General features: G+C 38.7%; 1 protein-coding gene across 1 annotated transcript in view; it reads left to right on the top strand.

Annotated features, from left to right (window-relative positions):
- Nucleotides 1-21,582, top strand: part of LOC113685752 (uncharacterized) — a 33,882-nt gene that overhangs the window by 6,874 nt on the left and 5,426 nt on the right. The window contains exons 10-63 of the mRNA XM_089181679.1: nt 1-54; nt 514-567; nt 740-793; nt 1,068-1,175; nt 1,433-1,477; nt 2,244-2,297; nt 2,928-2,972; nt 3,433-3,630; nt 3,822-3,875; nt 4,265-4,309; nt 4,527-4,580; nt 4,884-4,937; nt 5,314-5,367; nt 5,544-5,597; nt 5,858-5,911; nt 6,061-6,105; nt 6,379-6,432; nt 6,601-6,645; nt 6,743-6,796; nt 7,057-7,110; nt 7,558-7,611; nt 7,710-7,763; nt 7,844-7,897; nt 8,135-8,179; nt 8,574-8,618; nt 9,111-9,164; nt 9,735-9,788; nt 10,273-10,326; nt 10,425-10,478; nt 10,816-10,869; nt 11,390-11,443; nt 11,799-11,852; nt 12,584-12,637; nt 12,781-12,834; nt 13,426-13,479; nt 13,738-13,791; nt 13,875-13,928; nt 14,075-14,128; nt 14,552-14,605; nt 15,029-15,082; nt 15,382-15,435; nt 16,276-16,329; nt 16,461-16,514; nt 16,779-16,832; nt 17,871-17,978; nt 18,705-18,758; nt 19,021-19,074; nt 19,418-19,471; nt 19,803-19,856; nt 20,198-20,251; nt 20,337-20,372; nt 20,941-20,958; nt 21,132-21,149; nt 21,428-21,463. Coding sequence (XP_089037805.1) covers nt 1-54; nt 514-567; nt 740-793; nt 1,068-1,175; nt 1,433-1,477; nt 2,244-2,297; nt 2,928-2,972; nt 3,433-3,630; nt 3,822-3,875; nt 4,265-4,309; nt 4,527-4,580; nt 4,884-4,937; nt 5,314-5,367; nt 5,544-5,597; nt 5,858-5,911; nt 6,061-6,105; nt 6,379-6,432; nt 6,601-6,645; nt 6,743-6,796; nt 7,057-7,110; nt 7,558-7,611; nt 7,710-7,763; nt 7,844-7,897; nt 8,135-8,179; nt 8,574-8,618; nt 9,111-9,164; nt 9,735-9,788; nt 10,273-10,326; nt 10,425-10,478; nt 10,816-10,869; nt 11,390-11,443; nt 11,799-11,852; nt 12,584-12,637; nt 12,781-12,834; nt 13,426-13,479; nt 13,738-13,791; nt 13,875-13,928; nt 14,075-14,128; nt 14,552-14,605; nt 15,029-15,082; nt 15,382-15,435; nt 16,276-16,329; nt 16,461-16,514; nt 16,779-16,832; nt 17,871-17,978; nt 18,705-18,758; nt 19,021-19,074; nt 19,418-19,471; nt 19,803-19,856; nt 20,198-20,251; nt 20,337-20,372; nt 20,941-20,958; nt 21,132-21,149; nt 21,428-21,463 — 2,997 coding nt within the window. The remainder of the gene's footprint in view (nt 55-513; nt 568-739; nt 794-1,067; nt 1,176-1,432; nt 1,478-2,243; nt 2,298-2,927; nt 2,973-3,432; nt 3,631-3,821; nt 3,876-4,264; nt 4,310-4,526; nt 4,581-4,883; nt 4,938-5,313; nt 5,368-5,543; nt 5,598-5,857; nt 5,912-6,060; nt 6,106-6,378; nt 6,433-6,600; nt 6,646-6,742; nt 6,797-7,056; nt 7,111-7,557; nt 7,612-7,709; nt 7,764-7,843; nt 7,898-8,134; nt 8,180-8,573; nt 8,619-9,110; nt 9,165-9,734; nt 9,789-10,272; nt 10,327-10,424; nt 10,479-10,815; nt 10,870-11,389; nt 11,444-11,798; nt 11,853-12,583; nt 12,638-12,780; nt 12,835-13,425; nt 13,480-13,737; nt 13,792-13,874; nt 13,929-14,074; nt 14,129-14,551; nt 14,606-15,028; nt 15,083-15,381; nt 15,436-16,275; nt 16,330-16,460; nt 16,515-16,778; nt 16,833-17,870; nt 17,979-18,704; nt 18,759-19,020; nt 19,075-19,417; nt 19,472-19,802; nt 19,857-20,197; nt 20,252-20,336; nt 20,373-20,940; nt 20,959-21,131; nt 21,150-21,427; nt 21,464-21,582) is intronic.

Raw genomic sequence — 21,582 nt, 5'->3', positions numbered from 1 at the left:
GGGGCGTTCGGTTTTGCCGGAATAACAGGAAGTCCCGGAGATGATGGACGTCAGGTATGTTAAAGACGCAGCCTATAGTACTTTAAGCTTTTCACTCCTAAGATCGCAATATGAATTCTCCTTATTGTCTTTAATATATATCCTCATATGATATTTCTGAGAATTGGGGTTAAATCAAACAATACCTCTGAACTATTTTGCTTCTTAATTCCCATCGCCTGCTTACGCAATCCATTTACAACAACAATTCAGTAGGCATATTGTTCTCTATGCGTTTCCTAAGATGCTCAGAAGGAGAATTTGCATCAAAAATAAAGAGCTTCGTGACATCTCGATCATTTTCTTTATTCTTGTAACCTTAATGTTTTTTTCAGGAGTGATGCTTTTAGAAGAAATATGATGTATATTACTCTTAAGAGTTAACAAGACATAGAAGAAAAAAGGGAAAGGAATTCCCATGTGTGGGTTCAAACCATTAGCTATAAAATCTCTACTTGCTTTTGTTTTTTTCAGGGATTTCAAGGCCCTTTAGGTCCTTTTGGAGAACCTGGCCCGGATGGTCCAGATGTGAGTGATATGGATTAGTACTCAGTCTTCTTTTTTTGCGCGGATAGACTTGGACTAATTAATAATCAGATTATGAGCTCTAGATTTCTATTACGAGATGGTAGACAAGGGCGAAGCATAAAAGGAACCTGTTAGCTCTGCTAATATGCAAACTTTTTTATTCTTTTCCAAGGGACCTGCGGGCCCAAAGGGAAGACCCGGACCTGAAGGATATAGAGGACGAAGGGTGAGTACAATTTTGAATTGTTTCTATGCGTGCTGTTGTTTAAAAGCCCCAAAAATTTCACCTCCTCCCTATTGTGCTTCTGAAACATTCCATGGAAGTGACTACAACGATAATTGCTCGGCAAGTCATCGAATACAATCCCCGTTTTGCATTTTCGTTGTTGTTATTTTTTTTACTATCCAGTACAAGGGGCTCCCCCCAATCTAATATGCCCCTTGAAGGCTTATTACTGTCATGAGATTGTTTACGGTTAACATAAGAAAATATTTCGCAGGGACCAATGGGTGATCCTGGACCATTAGGCAATCCTGGTCCTGTTGGGTCTAAGGGCCGAGAAGGACGAACTGGAATCGCTGGACAGCAGGGACAGGATGGTGAACTGGTAGGTGAAATTTGTCAACAAATTACGTGGTGGACACAATGTTAGAGAGCTAATTAATTTTTATCTCAGCAGTGGGGTAAAGGACAAAAACTGATTCATTTGTCTTAATTGTGAGACAAAGAAAAAACTCCTGAATGTCCGATCCAGATAGAATCCGAACCTTACACCTTTGGATTACCCGGTTCGAGAATTGAATGAGTGAACTAAGCTTTATATTTGACAGATGTTGAAATTTATTATTTGTGATATTACTGTAGGGTGATACCGGTGACGTTGGCAAACCAGGACCTGACGGATCAGTGGTAAGTTCAAATGAATGCTCACATGATCATGTCTGATCACGCCCAAATACCTCCAAGAACGCTCAGAAAACTTTCAAACACGTTTTTTAGATGTCTGACACAACTCTTTCTCGGTGATCTGCGATCGATCATTAAAAAAAAACCCTTAAATTTGTTTGTCATAAGTACTTTTGGCAGTCGAGACTTAAATAGCCGAAATCTTTTAGTCATGCGTAAGAAATGGAGATGAAATAAGGTCGATCATCACCATCTGAAAGCATGTTAATCGCGGCTATTATGTGAGCGCTAGCTAATTTAGCAGTCACCAGGGATAAGTGAATCTGCTGGGGCGCAACGACGAACGTGCGCCTCCTCTAAGTTTTATGGTCACATAATATATACAAAAAAAGTAATGTTGTGTCGAAATTTATATATTTTTACGTGAGATACCTCGTAGTTTCCTATTAATTCTTAGTAAACTAATCCCTTCTAGCAATCTTACAATCTATTATAAACTTTATGTTAAGGAAAATAGTTACTAAATACTCAGTGGTTTTGCATGGTTTTATTTCTGAAATTGTTCCCTGGAAAACGTGCAAAATAGTATTCGCGAATTCCCCTGCAAATATAAATTTATCGTTGGGTGTGGGAGGCAGCATCTCCTCGAGTATACGACGTTCGAATAACTTTCTTTAACATGCGTATTCCACGAAAATGCACACTATGCCCGACGCCTGAATAGGTAAACATTACTAAGTTAAAGTTTTTTATATCTTTGTTGATCTAGGGTATGAATGGATTAAGCGGAGTGAGCGGACGGCCCGGTTACCTAGGCCCTTCAGTAAGAACGCTATTACTACTACTTTCTATGTCAGTTTTTTTGTGTCAAAATTAATACCGGATTGCTTCGGTTTTGGTTTACCTCGGTCTGCGATTGGTCCAAAAAAATGGCGCCAGCTCTTCAACCAAATAGCTCCAGAAGTGGAACCAATCACAAACCGGTTAATCGTGTATTCCCGTGCCTCAGGCAGTTTGCTTGACTTTGCTTTAAGTTCTCATTGGCTGCTTATGATATTTTTCTTCGTTGTGATTGGCTGTTGAGATTACTTTGGTTCGGGATTTCCTGTACTCAATTGAAAATTTCTCTCTCATTGTCAAGCAGTAAGCATTTTTATTCATCAATTACTTGGTGAATTCTGGTCAGTAACGTGCGGTTGACTTTCCCGCCGAAATCAAATTAAATCAGCTCTGGTGCGAAAAGATAATATGACACCATTCGCTAATATGATTGGCTATCAGCTGGCCAATGTAGACACTAAGAGGAAAATGCTTTCGTCATGCGTGTAACAATACGTCATCCGACAAGGTATGAGATCATAGTCTCGAACACTTTCGAATTCGTTAAACTTTCATCCGATTATTTATTTTATTATTTATTTTTTATTAACTACCTATTATTTTATTTCTTCAGGGTTTCGAGGGAAAAGAGGGACCAGCTGGTGCACCTGGAACTCAGGTATGTTAATGTTTGTTATCATAGTAATAAAGTTCACACTAAGTATACTTGCCGAGTGCAAATATTAAGTTTCTCCCATTTGTCCCTTGGATTTAGTAAATGAAGAGACCAGTATGCCCGCCTGTGGTTGAAAACCTACGATATTAAAAACAAAAACTGATACAGGGCATCAAATTAAAGTATATTGGGAATAAGGCATAAGGCTACGCAGTCCAAACAAATACCAAGGGGGGGGGGGGGGGTAAGGATTTCACAAGGGTTTTACTAGGGACGGGCAATAAGGTGGCAATGATCGTAGGTGCAAGCTGGGGGCTTAGTAAAGCGGAGAAAATCAAAAGAAGCTCATTTACACTTTTTCTAAAACGTGAAGCGTTCTTTGAGGATGATTGGAGTATTAAAATATTTTTTTTTACGAGTAAGGAACTTTAAATCTATGTGCCCTTGTTTTAAAACTTACCAGGGCTTTAAAGGAGGTCCCGGCAGCCCAGGAGCGCCGGGTGATCCAGGAATCAAAGGAAGCCCAGGACAGGGAGGTGACACAGGCCTCATGGGCGATACCGGACCCACAGGTGAAAGCGGATCTGATGGATTGCCGGGAACTGACGGAGTGACGGGTTCCCGCGGGTCGGTTGGTAAACAAGGGGAATTTGGAGGCCCGGTAAGCATGTCTCGCAAAAATGATCCAGTTTTGTGTATACTGACATGAGTCAGATTCAGTTTAGTGTAAAACTCCTACATTTGTAGAAACCTTTAAGTTTTTGACATTAATCTGTCATTATTGCAATTTTTCTGTTTGTTTGTGTATTACTTTTGTGGCTTTATTGAGGTTTCGTGTTGGGGTACTTTCAGGGCGATCCTGGACCAGCAGGACCTACGGGAGGAGAGGGACGTTCAGGAGAAACCGTTAGTACAAGTTTATAACGTGGAACGAATACTGTTCACCTTTTAAACCTTAACACCCAACATCAGTGTAGATATTCTCGATACTGTGCTCTATACAGGACCCAAGGTGTTGACAAGGAGAATTGGTTTCAAATTTAATGATTTCCTTTATTCTCGTAACCTTAATGTTTGATTCAGGGGTGATATTGTGAGAAGAAATTAGATGCTAGTCACTCTCAGCGGGTCAAAGGGTTGCATGCCAACCAGAGGAATTGTTTCTCACAATGAATTGATAGAACCGTGTCTCTATATGCAGCCGTTTCAAGTGTCAACATTTGTACGTCTACGGAGTCTTTCGATTGCATTTGATTCATATGCACAGTTTAATCTTATTTCCTGTTGATTTCTAGGGCATAACGGGGGATCTTGGACCAACAGGCGGCAAAGGAGCAAAGGTACTGTTACGTACTTTTGTAGAATTTGAACTGAAAATAAATTAAAAGCAACCCCTTCATGCAAACCTTTTTTCAAACGGATCGTGATAGTAGTTGCTATGTTTTTATCAATCAGACTATCTGTTTTTTGAGTAATGTGCCAGCCATTTACTTCTTTTTTTATGCATACTTGATCTTAAAATAGTGTTCATGCATTTTGGACATGTTTCCTTTTCAGGGTGAGCTCGGAAGACCAGGAAGCACGGGATCCACTGGTGATAAAGGACCAGCGGTAGGAATAGATTAATTGCCTATTTTGGAAGAAGCACTTTAGGCCAAGATATGTAGGACAAGGCAACGGTTATTTAAAGGTGTTCAATCTTGTGACACCTAAATGCTTCCTTTCTGATCTCGTTCCTTTGGTCCCCTTGTCTTCTTACCGTTTTAGAAATTTTGGGATTCGGGATTCGGGATTCGGGATTACGGGACATAACTGTAATAAAACAATAGAGACATGCTGAAAAATTAGTTTTAAACATACAGCGTTTAACTCAAAGAATATGCATGTTCTTCTCATACGAAGTTGTCCTTTTAGGGTCTTGCGGGACCAAATGGTGCCCGAGGATTTCAAGGTTCGCCCGGTAAACAGGTAGGATGGCCTCACTGCTAATGACTTCCATGCAGGTTTTTGATACGTCGCTTAATGTTATCGACAGCATTCCTTACTCTTACTGAGACGATCAGGATACTCGACTAACTGATGCTTCCGGTTTCAAATCGTTAACTTTACGATTCACGAAGTAAAATTTATCTTGGTAGTGGCGTAATTTAGCTGTAGGAAGACTGAGCTTAATATCCTTCAAATATTTTGCCTACAGTAAACGACTTTACGGCGTGCGAAGTCATACGATAAATCGCGTGTGTGCTGGATGATGGATTGTTATTCGAAGTACACTAGTAAATAAAACGTCCAAAGTCTCATCTTGGATGTGTTTTTTATTTTTTCAATTTTTTATTTCCAACAGGGTGGCCGTGGCGGAGCGGGCAGTCCCGGAAGAAATGGCGAAACCGGACAAAGAGTGGGTTAAATTGCTTTTACGCTTCAGATTCCCCCTTAAATAGAATTGCGATGTTTTTATCGTAATAAGGAACTTTTAGCAAAATGATTGGATTAAAGACAGACAGAAGCAGTTGATGCTGACGACGGCAAACATCACACTCTAACAAAGTTGTCTGCCTTTGCGTTTTCTGACAGGGAGTGCGGGGTAGTGAAGGAGATCCGGGTGTTATGGGTGCAATGGGAATAACGGTAGGAATAACTTTATACTCTTTTCATTAACTATGCCATAAAAGTTGGCATATTTAATGTTCCTTTTAATACATTATTTTTAAAACAAGCATCAGCCATGACATTGTTTTCAATATCGACGCCCATGAGGCTCTTCTACTTATAAGTTGATCATAACTTTAAGTTTGAGCCCTTAGAATATATTCAACTGTCGAGAGTAGTGAGAAAACACCCGTTTCACCCCCAGATTTAATACTCATTTGCATCATTACATATTGTAGGGAATGACTGGAGGACGTGGGGGACGAGGATCCAGAGGTGTTAAGGGAGATGGGGTGAGAAATTGTTTAACCACTTAATTCATCGCTTCTTATGGCACAGTCGTCCAAGGTTATCACGTGATGTTTTCACTTGTAGCACAAGTGTATCCTTGCGTTTTCAGTTTTTCTTCATTTCATTTTTATACATATTTCTGTTCCTTTAGGGTGCTCCAGGCTTACGCGGTCCACCAGGAATAACCGGATCAAGAGTAAGACTCAAATAACAATTGATCAGAAAATACACAGACGTAGTCGCATATTACCAAGAAACACTCTGAAAATAGTTGTACCTTAAAGAAACAATGATGTTGGAGACAGCTGCAGCTTCATTCGAATTTTCGCTTCACGGTACACGAGATGACGCTCAGTGAGCACATGATTTGAAAATGAACTGCAGTTAAAAACACTTCCTTTATAGGGGACTTTATTTTGACACAAAGTCAGCTAATGAACATCATCACGTGTGATTTTTGATTTGATAGGGTTCTGAGGGCAGACCAGGATCTAGTGGAGTTGCAGGCGCACCAGGAAGTTCGGTATGTTTTTAATATGTAAAGTACAAAGTGCCCTAGGAGGGCGGTATCTTATTACATATTTACAGTGCATTTTGCAAATATAATGTCACTAAATACCCTTTAATAATGATTGGCTCTTTTTAAAATATATTTTTAATAATTTATTGATTGATTTGGGTTTTGTTATAGGGCGCTAAAGGCGATGATGGTTTTCCAGGAGAGGACGGTTCACCGGTAAAGCCAAAAAAATGACCAAATTGTTGGAAAGTTATCCAAACTTCTTAAGTTATCCAAGTCTTCTTAATGACATATTTATTGATTTATTTAACAGGGTTTTCCTGGTAAATCTGGAGGCGTTGGACTTGTTGGTATGAAAGGAGTTGAGGTAGGGTAGCGAGCTTCGTAGCACAATCTTCTCGATGAAAAAAAGACGACAATTCTTGAAACCTTAAATCTTGTTCTATGTGAAAGTCATTTCTTTCAGTAAGTTCTTTAATCACAGTCATCCAGTTTTGACTGAATTTGTGAAAACTACATCTGTGAGTCGGTTGTCCTTTGTACTAAGCGAGTGTTGTGTTGCCTGCCTTAGTAATGTCCGAGTTAAATGTTCATTTTCCTTATTCTTATTTTTGGTTTAAATCAAAGGGAATTGTTGGAAATGATGGAAGTCAAGGGGAACGAGGATCAACTGGACCAAAGGTATGGTCGGTAAAGAAGGTTAAGCTAAGTTATTGAATAATCGCTGGGAGTTTTCTAAAAGTAAGGCACAGAGCTAAGATCGTCCTCGCCATTGTTATTGTCATTATCAGCGTCATCATCATTATAATCTTCGACTGTTGTCAATATTATTCTAAAGATGCCATTTATCTCGCCTTGTTTGTCATGGAGCACGCTCTATTAAGCTCGCTAAAGTTATATTAGGATGCAGGTGAGGAGTCTGCATCGTCTATTTGCCTTCAGGTAAGGATCAGTGTCAGGCATAACCTGGTTTATTACGTTAACAAGTTGAGAAGTTGTCTCGTAGACAAGCGTTCTGGATGATATAATGTGAACAGCTGGTTCTGCTGCCAGAGAAGCAGATATCGATACATCCTTATAACATTTTTTATTTTGTTTGATTTTTTTGTTTTTCAATGATTTATTTAGGGTAAATCAGGTGCCCCAGGAGGTCAAGGTGCGGCAGGGGCATCAGGAACCATGGTAGGAAAATAAAAAACATAAATGACGTTTCCATGGCCACAAACGATTAGTACCGTGTCACTCGAGCAATGATTGTGTCCATTGTTTGTCCCCCACAGGGTCTCCAAGGTCCTGCAGGGTCCCAGGGATCAACTGGGGACGTTGGTGATGAGGTAAGATTATCGAAATTTTATATCTTTCTTAATGTATGTGTGGATTTTTGTTAATCAAAATTAAATGTCTCAACTCCTAGGGAGCTCCTGGTTCTGCCGGTGATGCGGGCTCAGCAGGATTCAGTGGCCGCCAGGTGAGTCAATGGATGAGCGGTACATGTGATGTGATGTGAGATTCCCGCTCGAAAAAAGAGTGTTATTTCAACATATTTCACAGCTCTTTAACTTAAACAGCACCATACACTCATTGGCTGGGAGTATCCGGATTGGGTGGACAAATTTTCAAAGACAGAACACCTAAGATACATTAGGATAACTTCTGCGTTTTAATTAAACCTTTTTTCATGAAAGATTTCTTTTACACCTTTCAGGGGCCCAAAGGAAGCTCAGGTTCTAATGGAGTTTCTGGGAAAAGAGTGAGTACTAATCAGATTTGTAACAAGTTTCTTTGTATACCAAGCTCTCCAAAAAATGGCATTTTATCTTTCCATTGTTGATCCTTTTTTCTCGTTTTTTTGTTTACATAAACAGGCTTTGTAGGTCTATTTTTTTTTTTTTGGCTCAAGATTTTGACCCACTTTTCATATTGGAGATTTCAACGTAATTTTGATTCCTAAAAAAACAATGATTTCCGAACAGTATGATGATATTGTGCTCAAAGAATCCAACAGAAACGCGTACAATTATAATCCTGTGACCTGGGAAATATTTTCATCTCAACATGTGCATTGCTTACGAAGCTAAACTGTCGAAATTTGATTGTTACTTTACAAGAAAAGTCTCATAAATGTGTGATTTATCCTTTTGTAGGGAAGAGCTGGTGAACCTGGCCTTAACGGAGTAAATGGAGATCCGGTAGGTTTTAAAATTCTTTTCTAAGAGGGACAAAACTTCAGGCCCCTGTGTGGGCCCCTGTGTTTTTGTGTGCGTGTGTGTGTATTTTTGTTTTGTTTTGTTTTTTTTATCGTTTGCATAAATCCCTATCCGGTGAATAGCGCAGTACGTTTTGTCAACACTTATTCGTTTTGTATACCTTTACCCAGATCCACTTTTATCGTATTTTTGGCAGGTACATGTGGGGTCAAGATGAATTCCTTTAAGTTTCTGTGTCAAAATCCTAGTTAAATATTTATGTTTTTGTAAGATATTGGTTTTCGTGAAATCTCTAAGATCGTTGTCAAAAGATCCTGTCTAGTATTGCCAAATTCCGTGAGGGATTTAAAAGAAAGTCCCATCTAACATATGCTGCTTTTTAAACTTAAGTTTCTAATCTCAATGAATGATTCGAAAATTAAATACCCTGACGGAGGACACGTACCAGAAAGTTTTTTTGTTTACTTAATACAGGGCTTGCAAGGATTAGCTGGACTTCCGGGAGACGAAGGAGGCATGGGAGAACCTGTATGTAACGCTTTTATACGTGAGCTCTTGCAATCCTTGGATGTTGAGTTTCAATTTTTCTTTCAGTTTACCACAAATTTGTTATGAAGTTGCTTATAGCAATTTTGTGTTGAAGCAATAAATGTATTTTCTTTGCTATTTTTTTTTATTTTTATTTTTCATTCCCCCAACTCTTTGGTGGAAAGTTCCATGATCTTGTCAAGGAAAAAAAAATTCGTTGTTCAATCCTACGATAGAAAGTGGTCAAATCATAAATCTGTTATCGTTTCACTGCAATTGTCGGTAATTTGACGAAGAAGCAAAATAACTTGTAAATTAATTGAATGTATATATCAATATCATTGCGGGCACAGCTTAGGCAATGTGGACTAGGATATAACATATACATACATACATACATATATATATATGTACACGTTGTATAAGTTTATCTAAATCTAAAATAATGAAAATAAAAAATAATAATAATAATAATGAAAAGTAACCAAAAATACACTCTTGAATGTTATTACTATTATTATTATTATTATTATTATTATTATTATTAAATTATTCAAACGATATCTCCAGGGTTCCATGGGACCCGTAGGTGCAGCTGGTGTAGATGGATCTCGTGGAATGAGTGTAAGCATAATCATATTTAAAGTATATGCTACTCTTCGAGTTATTTTGTGAGATTTTATTTATTTGTTTGAAATCCGGGTAATCCTCTAAAACAGATTGGCTCTCGCCACTATTATGTGCTTGGCGGAAAAAATGATTGATCAGATTTCGGCGGAGTAATTTATCAGCAAAAATTCATGTCAAGTTCTTAATTGATTTCTGTCTTTATATTGCTTATTTTACAACTGGATCCGTATAATATTGTAACAAATAACCAATACTATCCAACACTAATCAGGCAATAGTATTGAGCCATTTCAAACTAGATGCTAAATAGTGGTTATTGAACTTCGAGTCGACAGATTTTTTGTCTGATATTATGAGTATGATTTCTGCCCAATTTAAACCTATTTCAATTACTGTTATAAATTTGCTTCTGGGTTAGACCTTTTGATCATGTTGCTATGAAGATTATGATCAGTTTTTCTATTATTCGTCCTTCTAGGGCGGTGCTGGAGCTGCTGGTCCTGTTGGAGCAGCGGGTAGGAGAGGAGAAGCGGTATGTATCGCTTTTATTAACAGTGAAATGACTTTTGATCAAATTAAAAAATTAATTTTTCGTAAGATTTGTGATATTTGTGTGTTTATTTTAAAAAGGGCGATGCTGGACCGACCGGCAGAGTTGGGAGACCGGGACCGATGGGACAACAGGTGAAGTGTCTGAAACAGTACAGGATAAAGTTTTCATTCCATTCCATACCTTTAGTCAGTTCCGATGAAACCGTGATCATAACATTTTGGACTTCAAAGGAACAAACAACCCGCAAGAATTAAATCGCTTCTTAAATTTAGTTTTTGCGTATCCCAGTTGGTTGTGTCGCCTTACTAGCTCATCCGGGTATGAATTCAGGTTATATTGAATGTAGTCGAATAATTTTCTATTAAGGTGTTTGTTTGAATTAGTCGCTTTGGACTGTAGTCTTGCATGGCATATATTTAAGGAGAAGAGTAATATCAGGTGCTGAACTGCCTCTCTCTAATGTAACAGGGCGCTGAGGGTGAACCTGGCGAAGCAGGAGAAACTGGAATTGGAGGACCTAATGTGAGTTCACAGACTGAGAAAATTACTCAGCAGCATAATCATAGAATACTTATCACTAATTCGTAAAATCATAATGTGTTCATTTAATTTTTAACTCCAAATCTGTCGTTACTAGAGCACATCCATGCTCTGTACAGAGATCAAAACTCATAATTGGTATGGAAGAAATTCTGAAAAATGTGAAAGTTTCTAATGATCAGCACCATGATTTGAATGTTAAAGAAATGATCGAGGGTTATTTATTTATTTGTTAGCTCGAGCTTTACTCGTTCTTTACATTAATCTCCTTAGGAGACTTTCCAAGGGTTTCACTCTCATAATCGTCTTAAAAAGGCGCGTCAAAATTAAACGATGAGATGGGCAAACCAGAATGGGAGTAGTTATTAACTTAGGACGTACCAACGTGTAATTGACGGACCATCTTAATGCCGATCAAAACACATCTCCAAGGCAACCAGAATCCTGGGTATCTTCCTAAGCTTATACGTACCTCATATTAGCTATTGTGAATGTGTTTCAGGGTGTCTCTGGCGATCGTGGTCTCGCTGGCACTCCGGGACAAAGTGGAGCAGATGTATGAAGTCCTCAATCGTAACAACTATTTTCATTTATTAATTAACAAACAAAGAAGGATTTCACGTCACTATTATGAATGATTTATTTAGCATTGATGTACGTGAACTTCTATTTCAAATAGAAAGGACTCATCGGCAAATTACCGTGTGCAATTGGAAGCACAGATGTTTCACGTCATGCCAAAATTGGTAGAAGAGTGTATCGATATTTCCTTTTTTTATTAACACTTAAAATGTTATTTGTCCTCGCCAGTTCACATATCCTTCTTGTCTCTAGATACCCTTTTTTGATTACATGTGTTTATTATGATCCGAAACGTTAACTATGAATCTCCTCTCCATCAACTATTTCAGGGTCCACAAGGGGACCCGGGATCCCCTGGTGCGTCTGGCTTTGAAGGGAAAATGGCAAGTGAAATGCTTAACTTTAAACGTTACAAATTTCTTCTACTTTCCTGATACAATTATTCTATTAAAAGTCATGAAAAATGCATATACATTCCTCAACTGATCAGTTTCCCCCCACCTCGTAGTGCCGACGAGGTAAACGATCTTAGTCATCAACAGCGTTCAAATTTGAGTTTAAATATCATGGGCGTGTATGTTTAAAAACTGGTTATACGTAGCATAACGTAATTTCTGCTGTAAAGAAACAAACAGCTTCGCATCTTTGATCGCCCTAGGTGAATCTTCATTGTTTAATATGTAAATTAATAAATGGTTAGATTTGGACGGTTATGAGGTATTATCGTTTGTCTCCCGATGTGTATCGCGACGTTTCTACTGCATACAGCTAGTCTTCGTGAAACGATAAGGGCCATTGATCACCATCCAATCTTTGAAGCATCGTACTCCACTTCAATTGGCTTATTGTATTCAGCTGTAATTTTCACATTTCGAATACATTCTCCTTAGCGCACGATGACCATGTCCTGTTGCTCTGTTACTTAATAGAGGGAATCCATGCCGCTGGAAATGTTTTCCACTGTTCCTGTTAAAGTTTCTGTTAGAGTTAAGAATCACCTGAGCCAAACCATTTTACTTTATTTATATCGTTTTCACCTCGATGAAAACTGCAACCCTTATTTACGCTATTGAGCTAAAGGTGTTAAAATGGCCGCAATGTATTCTTCTTTCAGGGCATGATTGGTTCCATTGGAGATCAAGGGCCAACAGGTCTTAAAGGATTTAGGGTAAGTTAACGTCAAATACAATCTTCTTTGTACCTATATGCAACACATTACTGCATCACTGGAATTTCTGAGAGTTTTACTGTATTTCGGTGAAAATCTGGAGTTAATCATCATTTGCTTTTATGTCCTTTTTTTTTCCGAAGGGTCAAGAAGGAGCCGCCGGATTACATGGGATCAGTGGAAATACAGGTTCTCAGGTACATACTGACTGCTCAATTATAAAAGAGCCTAGATAAAGTTTCCTTAAGCCCGCTGTTACCTTCCCCTTCCTTTCTTTCTGTCTTTAACTTTTCCACTAAGGCAGACATGCTTCCTTTAACCACCTGAGGAGTCAATAAAGTTGTTTTTTTAATTTTTTTTTTTTGGGGGGGGGGAGGGGGGGGAGGCGGTGGGGTAGGGGGATAGGGAGTGACATTGAAAAAAAAAAAAAAGGACCAGGGGCCGAGACCGTTGGAGTTCATAATGAAGATTTTTGTACGACAGGAGAAACGTTCGCAAATAAATGGTACATTGGCTCTTGAATATTCGCTCACTACTATTGCTTTAAAGCGTTATATGAAAAGTTCCGACACATTTCCTTGCCAATTCAGCAGTCCAAAAATGGCACGCTAAGATGATTTTAACCCTCTGCACTGACATACGAACGTCTGGACGGGCGGCCGGGTGGTGCAAATTATTCCTTATGGAATTTGTCAAGGAGCCTTGACCAGTTTATCTTGCTAATGTGTACCGCGAACAATCTCGTGTGATAAGCTGCAAGTGTAACTGTGTCTCCACTCTATAATTAGGGAGCTCAAGGAGTCATGGGTCAAAAGGGATATCGTGGAGAGGAAGGCGACAGCGTAAGTCGGAATCTATTGCACTAATAAATTGAAGTTTATGTGCTTTTTACTTCATAGGTTTCACAGAAATGACAGTTTTTTCTAGATACTCATATCGTGGGCTAAGGGTAACCCGCAGTGTGAATTCATTAAACAAGACATCTCATTGAATATTACCTGGAGCTTACCTTTTCTGTAACCAAACGAACGATCATTTAAATTTAAACCATTGACTGCATTTAAGAATCTTAAGGTCTATACTTACTCTTATCATTACAGGGAGGACCAGGAGGACCCGGGGCAACGGGAATGATGGGAGAACCTGGACCAGCGGTAAATTTAATGACTTGACCTTTCTGTAACCGATATAACGCAGGGTTGCTTATTTTATTTTCACACATGTGCGTTTTCCGTAGGGAGGAGCTGGTGATCAAGGAAGTAGTGGAAAAACTGGTCGCAATGGAAACAAGGTGATGTCATGGCTTTGGGAATTTTTGATTTTTCTAAGTGATTAAGTGTACGGCAAGGGGCTGTGTAAAACCAAAGGACTGTATCTTTAAATTTCTATACTTTTCAGAGCCACTTTAACTTTTTCATTTGAATTGCGTATTTTTAGGGTGCTGTTGGTGATCCCGGTCCCCCAGGGGACAACGGAGGCAGGGGCTCACCGGTGAGAGCTTCGCCATTTTTCCGCATTGATGTGTCCTGCATAAGTGATCTCTTGACTATAATACGGAAGCATTAAATGAATACATCGGCTACAAAAGGGGATTGGGGTGATCTGCAATCTATGATGAGAAACCTAACGTTATCAATGGTGTTAACTTTAAGCTAGCCTATTAACCCTGAATGCTTTTCCTTTTTCGGTGTTACTTGTAATGTCAGCAATTTCGATGTGAAAGAGTTCAACGTTAATCCTAAGTTCCTGAGAAAATTATCCCCAAACGTCTCGTAAGGAAACGGTTTTTAACGCGTTACTGTTGCCAACAATTTCTTGCATTCCTGTTTGAGCTCTGGCCCATATGAAATTTGTTGTCATCTTGCATTCAAGGAGACTAATGAAATGTTTTTTTTTTTCCAATTTGTTGTACAGGGAGCCCAGGGCCAGCCTGGACCTCCTGGTCCACCCGGAACTGCTGGGTCAATTGTAAGTGGAAGATAATTTGAAAGGTTCCCTCAATTTTTTTCCTGCAAGTGAAGATAATTGTGGTTGAATTATTATTCTAGTTAATGTAATTCTTCATTTTTCTTTTTCCCTTTTTTTAAAAAATAGCCTCCTACGACAATGCCCTTGCAAAATTGCAAGATCAGTCAGATGGCTAGGTGGAAGATTGTATACATAAACGAAAAAAGTTTTTTTTTTCTTTTGCAACGATTGTGGGACATTAAAAAATAAGGAGAAAGGAGATTCTCTTTCAATTGGATCTAAAACGTCCTTGCCAACGCTGGCATGGAGCACCAATGAACCATTGGTGACAAAGACGTTGACGTCACCGCCATTTATTCTTGTGATTTGATTGGCTTATTCACCATGGTGTATGAGCCGTTATTTGTCTTACTTTATTCGCAGGGTGATTTTGGCTTAGATGGAGCTGCCGGCTACTCAGGGCCAGTTGGAATGAGGGTAAGTGACTTTCCTCTGACACGAAAAATATCCGTTCAGAAGCCCTTTTCTCGAAAGTCCCGGTAACTAAACGGGCCTGAAACCATATTTTAAAATCAAATTTGAATAAGTAGTAGTTTCTGGCATCCTAACCAGTCCATTTTGTTTCTTTAATTGTTTGTTATTTGGTGGGGTTTTCAAAACCTTTGAAACCCCCATCTGGAATGAAAATTAGAACAGCTTTACGGGGCCATAAAGTCACCAGGACTTTCGAGAAACGGACTCTAGGGCCAGAGAGACTCAACATTTTTTTTTTTCAGGGCAATGTTGGACCGATTGGTAAGGCAGGAATCCAAGGTGCAGCGGGAGCAAAGGTACAGTTGATTTAACCCTTCAAACTCTAGAGATCTCATAAATGATTCTCCCTTCCGACTGCTGTGAATTTTCTTGGAAATTAATCAGTAGAGAATATTTGATGTTATCTGATAAGCTGATAGGTTTTTTTTTTTTTTCTAATGAGCTATTCGCTGGATACTGTGTTAAAATTGTCAAGGAAAGTAAAAATCGAATCACTTCTGAGAGTGAGACGGTTAATGTTACCAGCATTCAGCTATAGATCAAATTATGTGTGATTTATACGGCATTGTTCATGATACAAAAATTGTAAAAATACCGATTCTGGAACGGGATTTTAAAGACAGACTTCTTGGCTATTTGCAATATTTTTCGATGAACAAGGGAATACAAATCAAACCCTTTCAGAACGTTTACTGAGTCATGAGTCATCCCAAATCTCAGGTTTCCTTTCCTCGGATTACGCGTCCATGACACTGCAGCTGAGCCACCCTGCCTGGGGTTGAGTGGTCGATTATTGCGTGGTTAAGGGGTCTGTGATCAGCTTCACTTGAGAATGGAGTGTGTGCTTTCTTAATTGATGAATTAGACTTTAACTAAAATCATCAGTTATCGTCGTTCTCAGAAGAATGTTTTCGTATAAGGAACATACACATGTATGATGGTGAGGGAAACTCGCTGAAATTCAATTTTCTTGGCTATGAAAAGACAAAATGGCCCACTACAGGCCGCTCAAGAAAAAAAGAAGATCATATTTCATTGCAACCTATTTCAAAAGTTGAACATGATTTTATTTCGGTTAGCCGAAACAATATCACGTTTACGTAATATTGTCAATGTTTCACAATTTTTTTTGCTAGGGAGAAACAGGAGAACAAGGAAAGGAAGGAATAGACGGAAAAGCTGGCATAGATGTAAGTTTATCTTCTTGTCATTGCTCTGAAATGATGAAGATTTATATACTGTGGTAACTTCACGAGAAAAAGAAAACCATTCTCTTTGAATTCATCCTGGTTAATTTTTTTTTGTTTTTTTTTTTTTACAGGGTGAGGTAGGAGCAGCTGGCTCTCCAGGGAAGTCTGGCGAACGCGGTTCCACTGTAAGTATTTTCTTGCTCGTTTTGTCCTCTTTTTTTGTTTTGGTTACATTGCACTAAGTGTTTTTGAAAAAGGGCAACTCGTTGAAAAAAGGGTCTGCCATCAGATCGCCCCAATTGAGCAGCAGTATTATCTCAGTAATCCTTTCTTTTTCTTGTTTTGAGAGCGTTTGTAGGCAATCAAAGGATATAGCTTAAGGCTCAGTTTCATTTGCTGTTCTGCTTTCCTTTTAACTGAAAACCATTTGAACTCTCTTTTCGTCACAGGGAAGTCCTGGTGAATCTGGTGAAGCAGGAAAACCTGGAAGAGATGGATCTAAGGTAGGGCTCGTCAAGAAAAATAAGCTTCCTGAACTTTCAGTAGATTTACAGCTATTTATCTAGTCTCTATGTTGGCATGCTCTCCTTCGAGCTGTGTTTATCTTTTTCTTCATTAATCATAACCATTACAAATTCCCCAATTCTTATTGGTGCCTTTGCAACTTCATTTTGCACTAATCATTCTGTACAGTTGTAATCGGACAGTTGGCTGTAATCGGACAGTTGGCTGTAATCGGACAGTTTAAGCAGTCAATCATACTAGGTCCACTCAGCTAAATCCACCAATCACAGAATTGATCACAATAACCACAGCAACAACCACTTATCCAAAGAAAAACTAGGCAATTTCCAAAATGGAGGAATTTTTAACTAAAGACATTGTCTCCACTGGAGATATTTGTTCTAGGTGTATTTGTTTTTTTGGAAATTGAAATAGTTATGATTAATTGGTAACAGGATTTCTTGCAGTCCAATTCTGTCTGTAATCATACTCGTGATAAACAAATCAGACTCCCGCTTCGCGGTCGTCCGATTTTATTAATCACTCGTGTGATTACAGACCGAATTGGACTCCACTCAGTCCTATTACCACTATGTATATATCTATATATGTATTCATTTCTTTTTTATTGATACATGTGAACATTCATTCCTTCATTTGTCTGTTTATTTATCATTCTCATTGCCAACCTAAGAAATTCTTCATTGTTAAACAAGTTCTTCTTGTCAGCGCCTAAGGAAATGTATAGAGAACAGTATGGAGAATATACTTCCTGATTTTCCGTTGTAAAAGATTAAAGCACTTGCTATTTATGGACCTGCTTTACAACGAAAATCACACACCTCCCTCCCCTTCACAATTTTTTCTGTGAAGGTGTCATAGTTGTCTGTTAGTTAACGTTGTTTTAATGTTAGGAGCAGGGGTGGGGATCGGGATGCATTTTTCCCAAGTTTCCTGGATACTCTTGGTGATATTGTTTCAGCGAGCGGATGACTTTTTGTTTGACAGCCGAATAACCCTTGCCTATCGCTTTTCAGGGCCTTGACGGCGACTTGGGAGCAGCTGGATCACAGGGAGATGTTGGTCCAACTGGACCGGAGGGTCCAAAAGGCGAAGAAGGAGCCACTGGAACCGAAGGCACTGTGGTATGTTCAATATTCATATAGACAACGCTTTCCTGTTTTAATTACTAAGTGTTTGAGGCTGCTTTGAACTTTGTGCGGCTTTTGTTGTAAAGAAAGAAGTCCATTGGAACCTCTCTTTGGAAAAGGTTTTTTTTTTAGCCATTTATTCAGCCCCATTTAAGGGCCACCAAATTTAATCCTAATTGTGACCGTTGCTGCAGAGACGCTGTTATTCAGGGGACACTTTTTACAGTCTCGTAAGCATCCCTTGGGTTGAGGTTACGCTGTAACCGTTTAATCTGTTACCCTCACTGAAGAGGCACTTCTAGTCAAGTTACACTTTTTCTGGTTCCGATATGTTTATAATATAGTCATTGTAAGTTTCCCAGAGGTCCACAGAGAGTCGCGTGGGGTAGTCGCACGAGACATTGCCTGGTGTTAAACCCCTTGTTTGATAACACAGTCCAAATGAGAAGTAGAACCCCGTTCCGTTTTGTGAGGCATTTGAACCTCAAAAGATAGCTCACCACAACCAGGATTAATCTAGCATCCTCTTTCGCGGTAACTTGCAAGTTAATTCTTTTACTGAAAGAGAGGGTTAAGATCATGATTACATTGTGTCATCAAAGTGCGCCGTTGTAAAAGAGGTTTGGTATGTGAGGGGTTCATTAATTCATAAATTCATTCAGGGTTAGGGTTAGTCCTTGTTTTCTCATACACACCACTCATTCGCGTGTCTTGTTTTAGGGTGTTCCAGGTCAGCGTGGCTCGCGAGGATCTGACGGCAACCCTGGTGCCACGGTGAGTCGATTATATACAAGGCAGTTTCATCCGGTTTTTCCGGTTTCAGCCTCTTATATCGTTAAATTAACTTACTCGTGACGTATTTAGCCTACCAATGTATTTCTGGTTGCTTGTTCACACCAATTTGGTTGACATGACATCATATACCTAAGCTTTAAATTCAATAAGACCAACGTAATATTTTAAGAAACCAAATTTTTTATAATACTTTTTTTCCCATTTTCATTAATAATTCCAGTTTTCTTTTGTCTGAGTCCAGGGCGATCCTGGAGAATCAGGTGATGATGGAAACGTCGGTTCAAGAGGACAAAAGGTATTCATTAGAATCCTTGATGGCTCATTCTTTTTTTTATGGATCATTTAATTTATTTGGTTATGTATTTATCTGTTTCATTTCGCCTAACACACAATGTAAAATAATGTTAACTACAAACATTTATGCCGAGAATGTCTGAGAAAAAACAAAGTGAGGTTCCCTCACAAGAAAATCAAACAAAACGATTTTGACAAGATATTGTTATTTGTAACATCTGTGTTCTATTCGTTGACATTAGATTTTTATTTTTTGAAGGATGTAAAGTGTAAAGAGCCAAAACTCCTAGGCGAAAAGAGAGCAGATGTATTAAAGTTTTCTCTTTACGTATTTTAATTTCTAGGGAGACGCGGGTGATACGGGTGACACTGGCCCAGACGGGAGCCTGGGACCAAAGGTAGGTCGTGGCTTAAAATCTTTTCATTTAACGTTACTCAGTGAGGAAATGTTCGGTGCAGGAATGGGATGATAAATTTTCATTGTTGGTAGGTACACTTCAACACCAAAGAAATATGTTTATTGTGTAGTCTGCACATAAGACGTCGAGTTGAACAAGAAGCTTAATCTGTTGATGCAGTAGGACACGCATACTGATCTACAACAATTCTTCACATCACTTGAAACAATTATCCACAGTGATATATGATTGTCCAGTTTTGTAAATTTGCCCCTGGACCCAACGATCCTTTGATATTTCGCTAATGCTCATATGGATATTTCAACCTTAGGGTCAAAAAGGCTCCATTGGTCCACGAGGAGATAGTGGGTTAGAAGGAGCTGTGGTAGGCTGTCAGCTGTTATTATTCATTTGCCTATTTGTTAATGTATTTTCCAGCAAAAAGATATTTTGCGCTCTGACTTAATTAAGCGTTACGGAATTCAATATGTCCACTGCGTTTCAGGTGCAATACCCATTGAAGAATCGTAAAATCGTTTTATAGAAATCATTACAAAAAACATTTTTTCATATTTAAATTTAATACAATCATTTGTTACAATGGACTGGCCTGCAAGCAGGTGAACAGATAAGCGCCACGTTCCTAGCTGCGGCGTTCATTAAATAAACATGGAAGCTCACGAATTGAGTTCAATTTACTGCAGAAATTTTTTTTCTTCTGCCCAGGGTGCTGATGGGCCACGTGGTCGGGTCGGTGAAAGAGGGGACGAAGGTTTTGAAGTAAGTCAAATACATGGGTATTTTATTTTGATGATATTCAGGATGTCAAGTCCTTATAACATTATTAAACTTTATTTCGTGACAGGGACCAACAGGAATGTCTGGATCCGTAGGATTGAAGGTAGTTTTAATTATTATTTTTTCATTAGCTGCTTACTTTTGCTTACGTTAACTTCTTCAACGTGATACGGGAATCTCAACTCTGGAACGGCTTTAATTCAGACGCTGATATTTTCATTAGTCGGACTTAGAGTAGTTTTCACTTGAGTTTCGAAAATATCAAAGCCAAGGTAATCGCAACGGTCAAACAGAAGAAGGAAAATTCGTTTAAGTTAATGAGAACTCAAAGTCAACCAAACAAACTGCCTAAAGCGCGGACAAAGGTAAGGGAACAAGTCGTGGTTGGTTTCAGTTTTGCATGTGATTGGTTTAGAGAATGCCGTGAGTTTTCTGGTCCAATCACAGAGCGAAGGAAAACACAACCTAAGCAATCACGGACTACTTTCGACACTCAGTTGAAAATTTGGTCTGTAATGCGTAAATGATCACAACCTATTAATTACCGAGTATTTTTATGGACCTTTATTGGGAATGGCTCTAACGATTAATTTTGGCGTCCCATGTTAGCTATTTCTTCTTCTGTTTATTTTCATTAATAACGTTACTTTCTTTTATTTTTACTTTTTCAGGGAGATCGTGGTCGTCAGGTAGAGTAACAGTGTTATCGTTTATTAAGTTTGAAAATCTTTCAAAAAAACTAATATTTTAGAAATATTTATATAAACATGGCTTTCCATTAGCACAAAGTGATTGTAAACTGACGTTTCTCTCATATCCTGCTTTTTTTTTTCTCCTTTCTTATTTTTTTGTGGTTTCTCAGGGCGAAGACGGTCAAGAGGTAAGTTTTTCTCTTCACATTTTTTTCAAAAATGAAAAATTTGTGCTTTAACATAAAGAAAGAAAGAAAATCGTTTTGACTAACAGGGAAAGAAATCAGTACAGTAAAGGTGCTTCTTATCAAGTTAAGGCTCAAAGAGCGGTCTGATACGGTTTTGTTTCTAGGTTCTTGATCTGAGAGTTTCTTGCATTTAATTGTGTTGTCAATGCTAGTGTGATATAACATTATTAAATTAAGTTTGTAAACAATTCTGATTGTATTCAATAAAATTATCTCAGGGTCCCGCAGGTGGAAGAGGACCTCCTGGTTCACCGGTAAGTGAAATACCCAGTGAACAAAAATTGCATACAAGCTAAACTAGAGGGTCGCTTTTCATCGTAAATATTTTCTTGCATTTTACATCATCCATGCAACCCCTTCGTGTTTGTCCGTT

Source organism: Pocillopora damicornis, chromosome 9 (genome assembly GCF_964200805.1).
Source record: "Pocillopora damicornis chromosome 9, jaPocDami1.2, whole genome shotgun sequence".
In the NCBI taxonomy this organism is placed as follows: domain Eukaryota; kingdom Metazoa; phylum Cnidaria; class Anthozoa; order Scleractinia; family Pocilloporidae; genus Pocillopora; species Pocillopora damicornis.
Note: the sequence above shows the minus strand (reverse complement) of the source record. Positions and strands in the feature narration are given on the sequence as shown.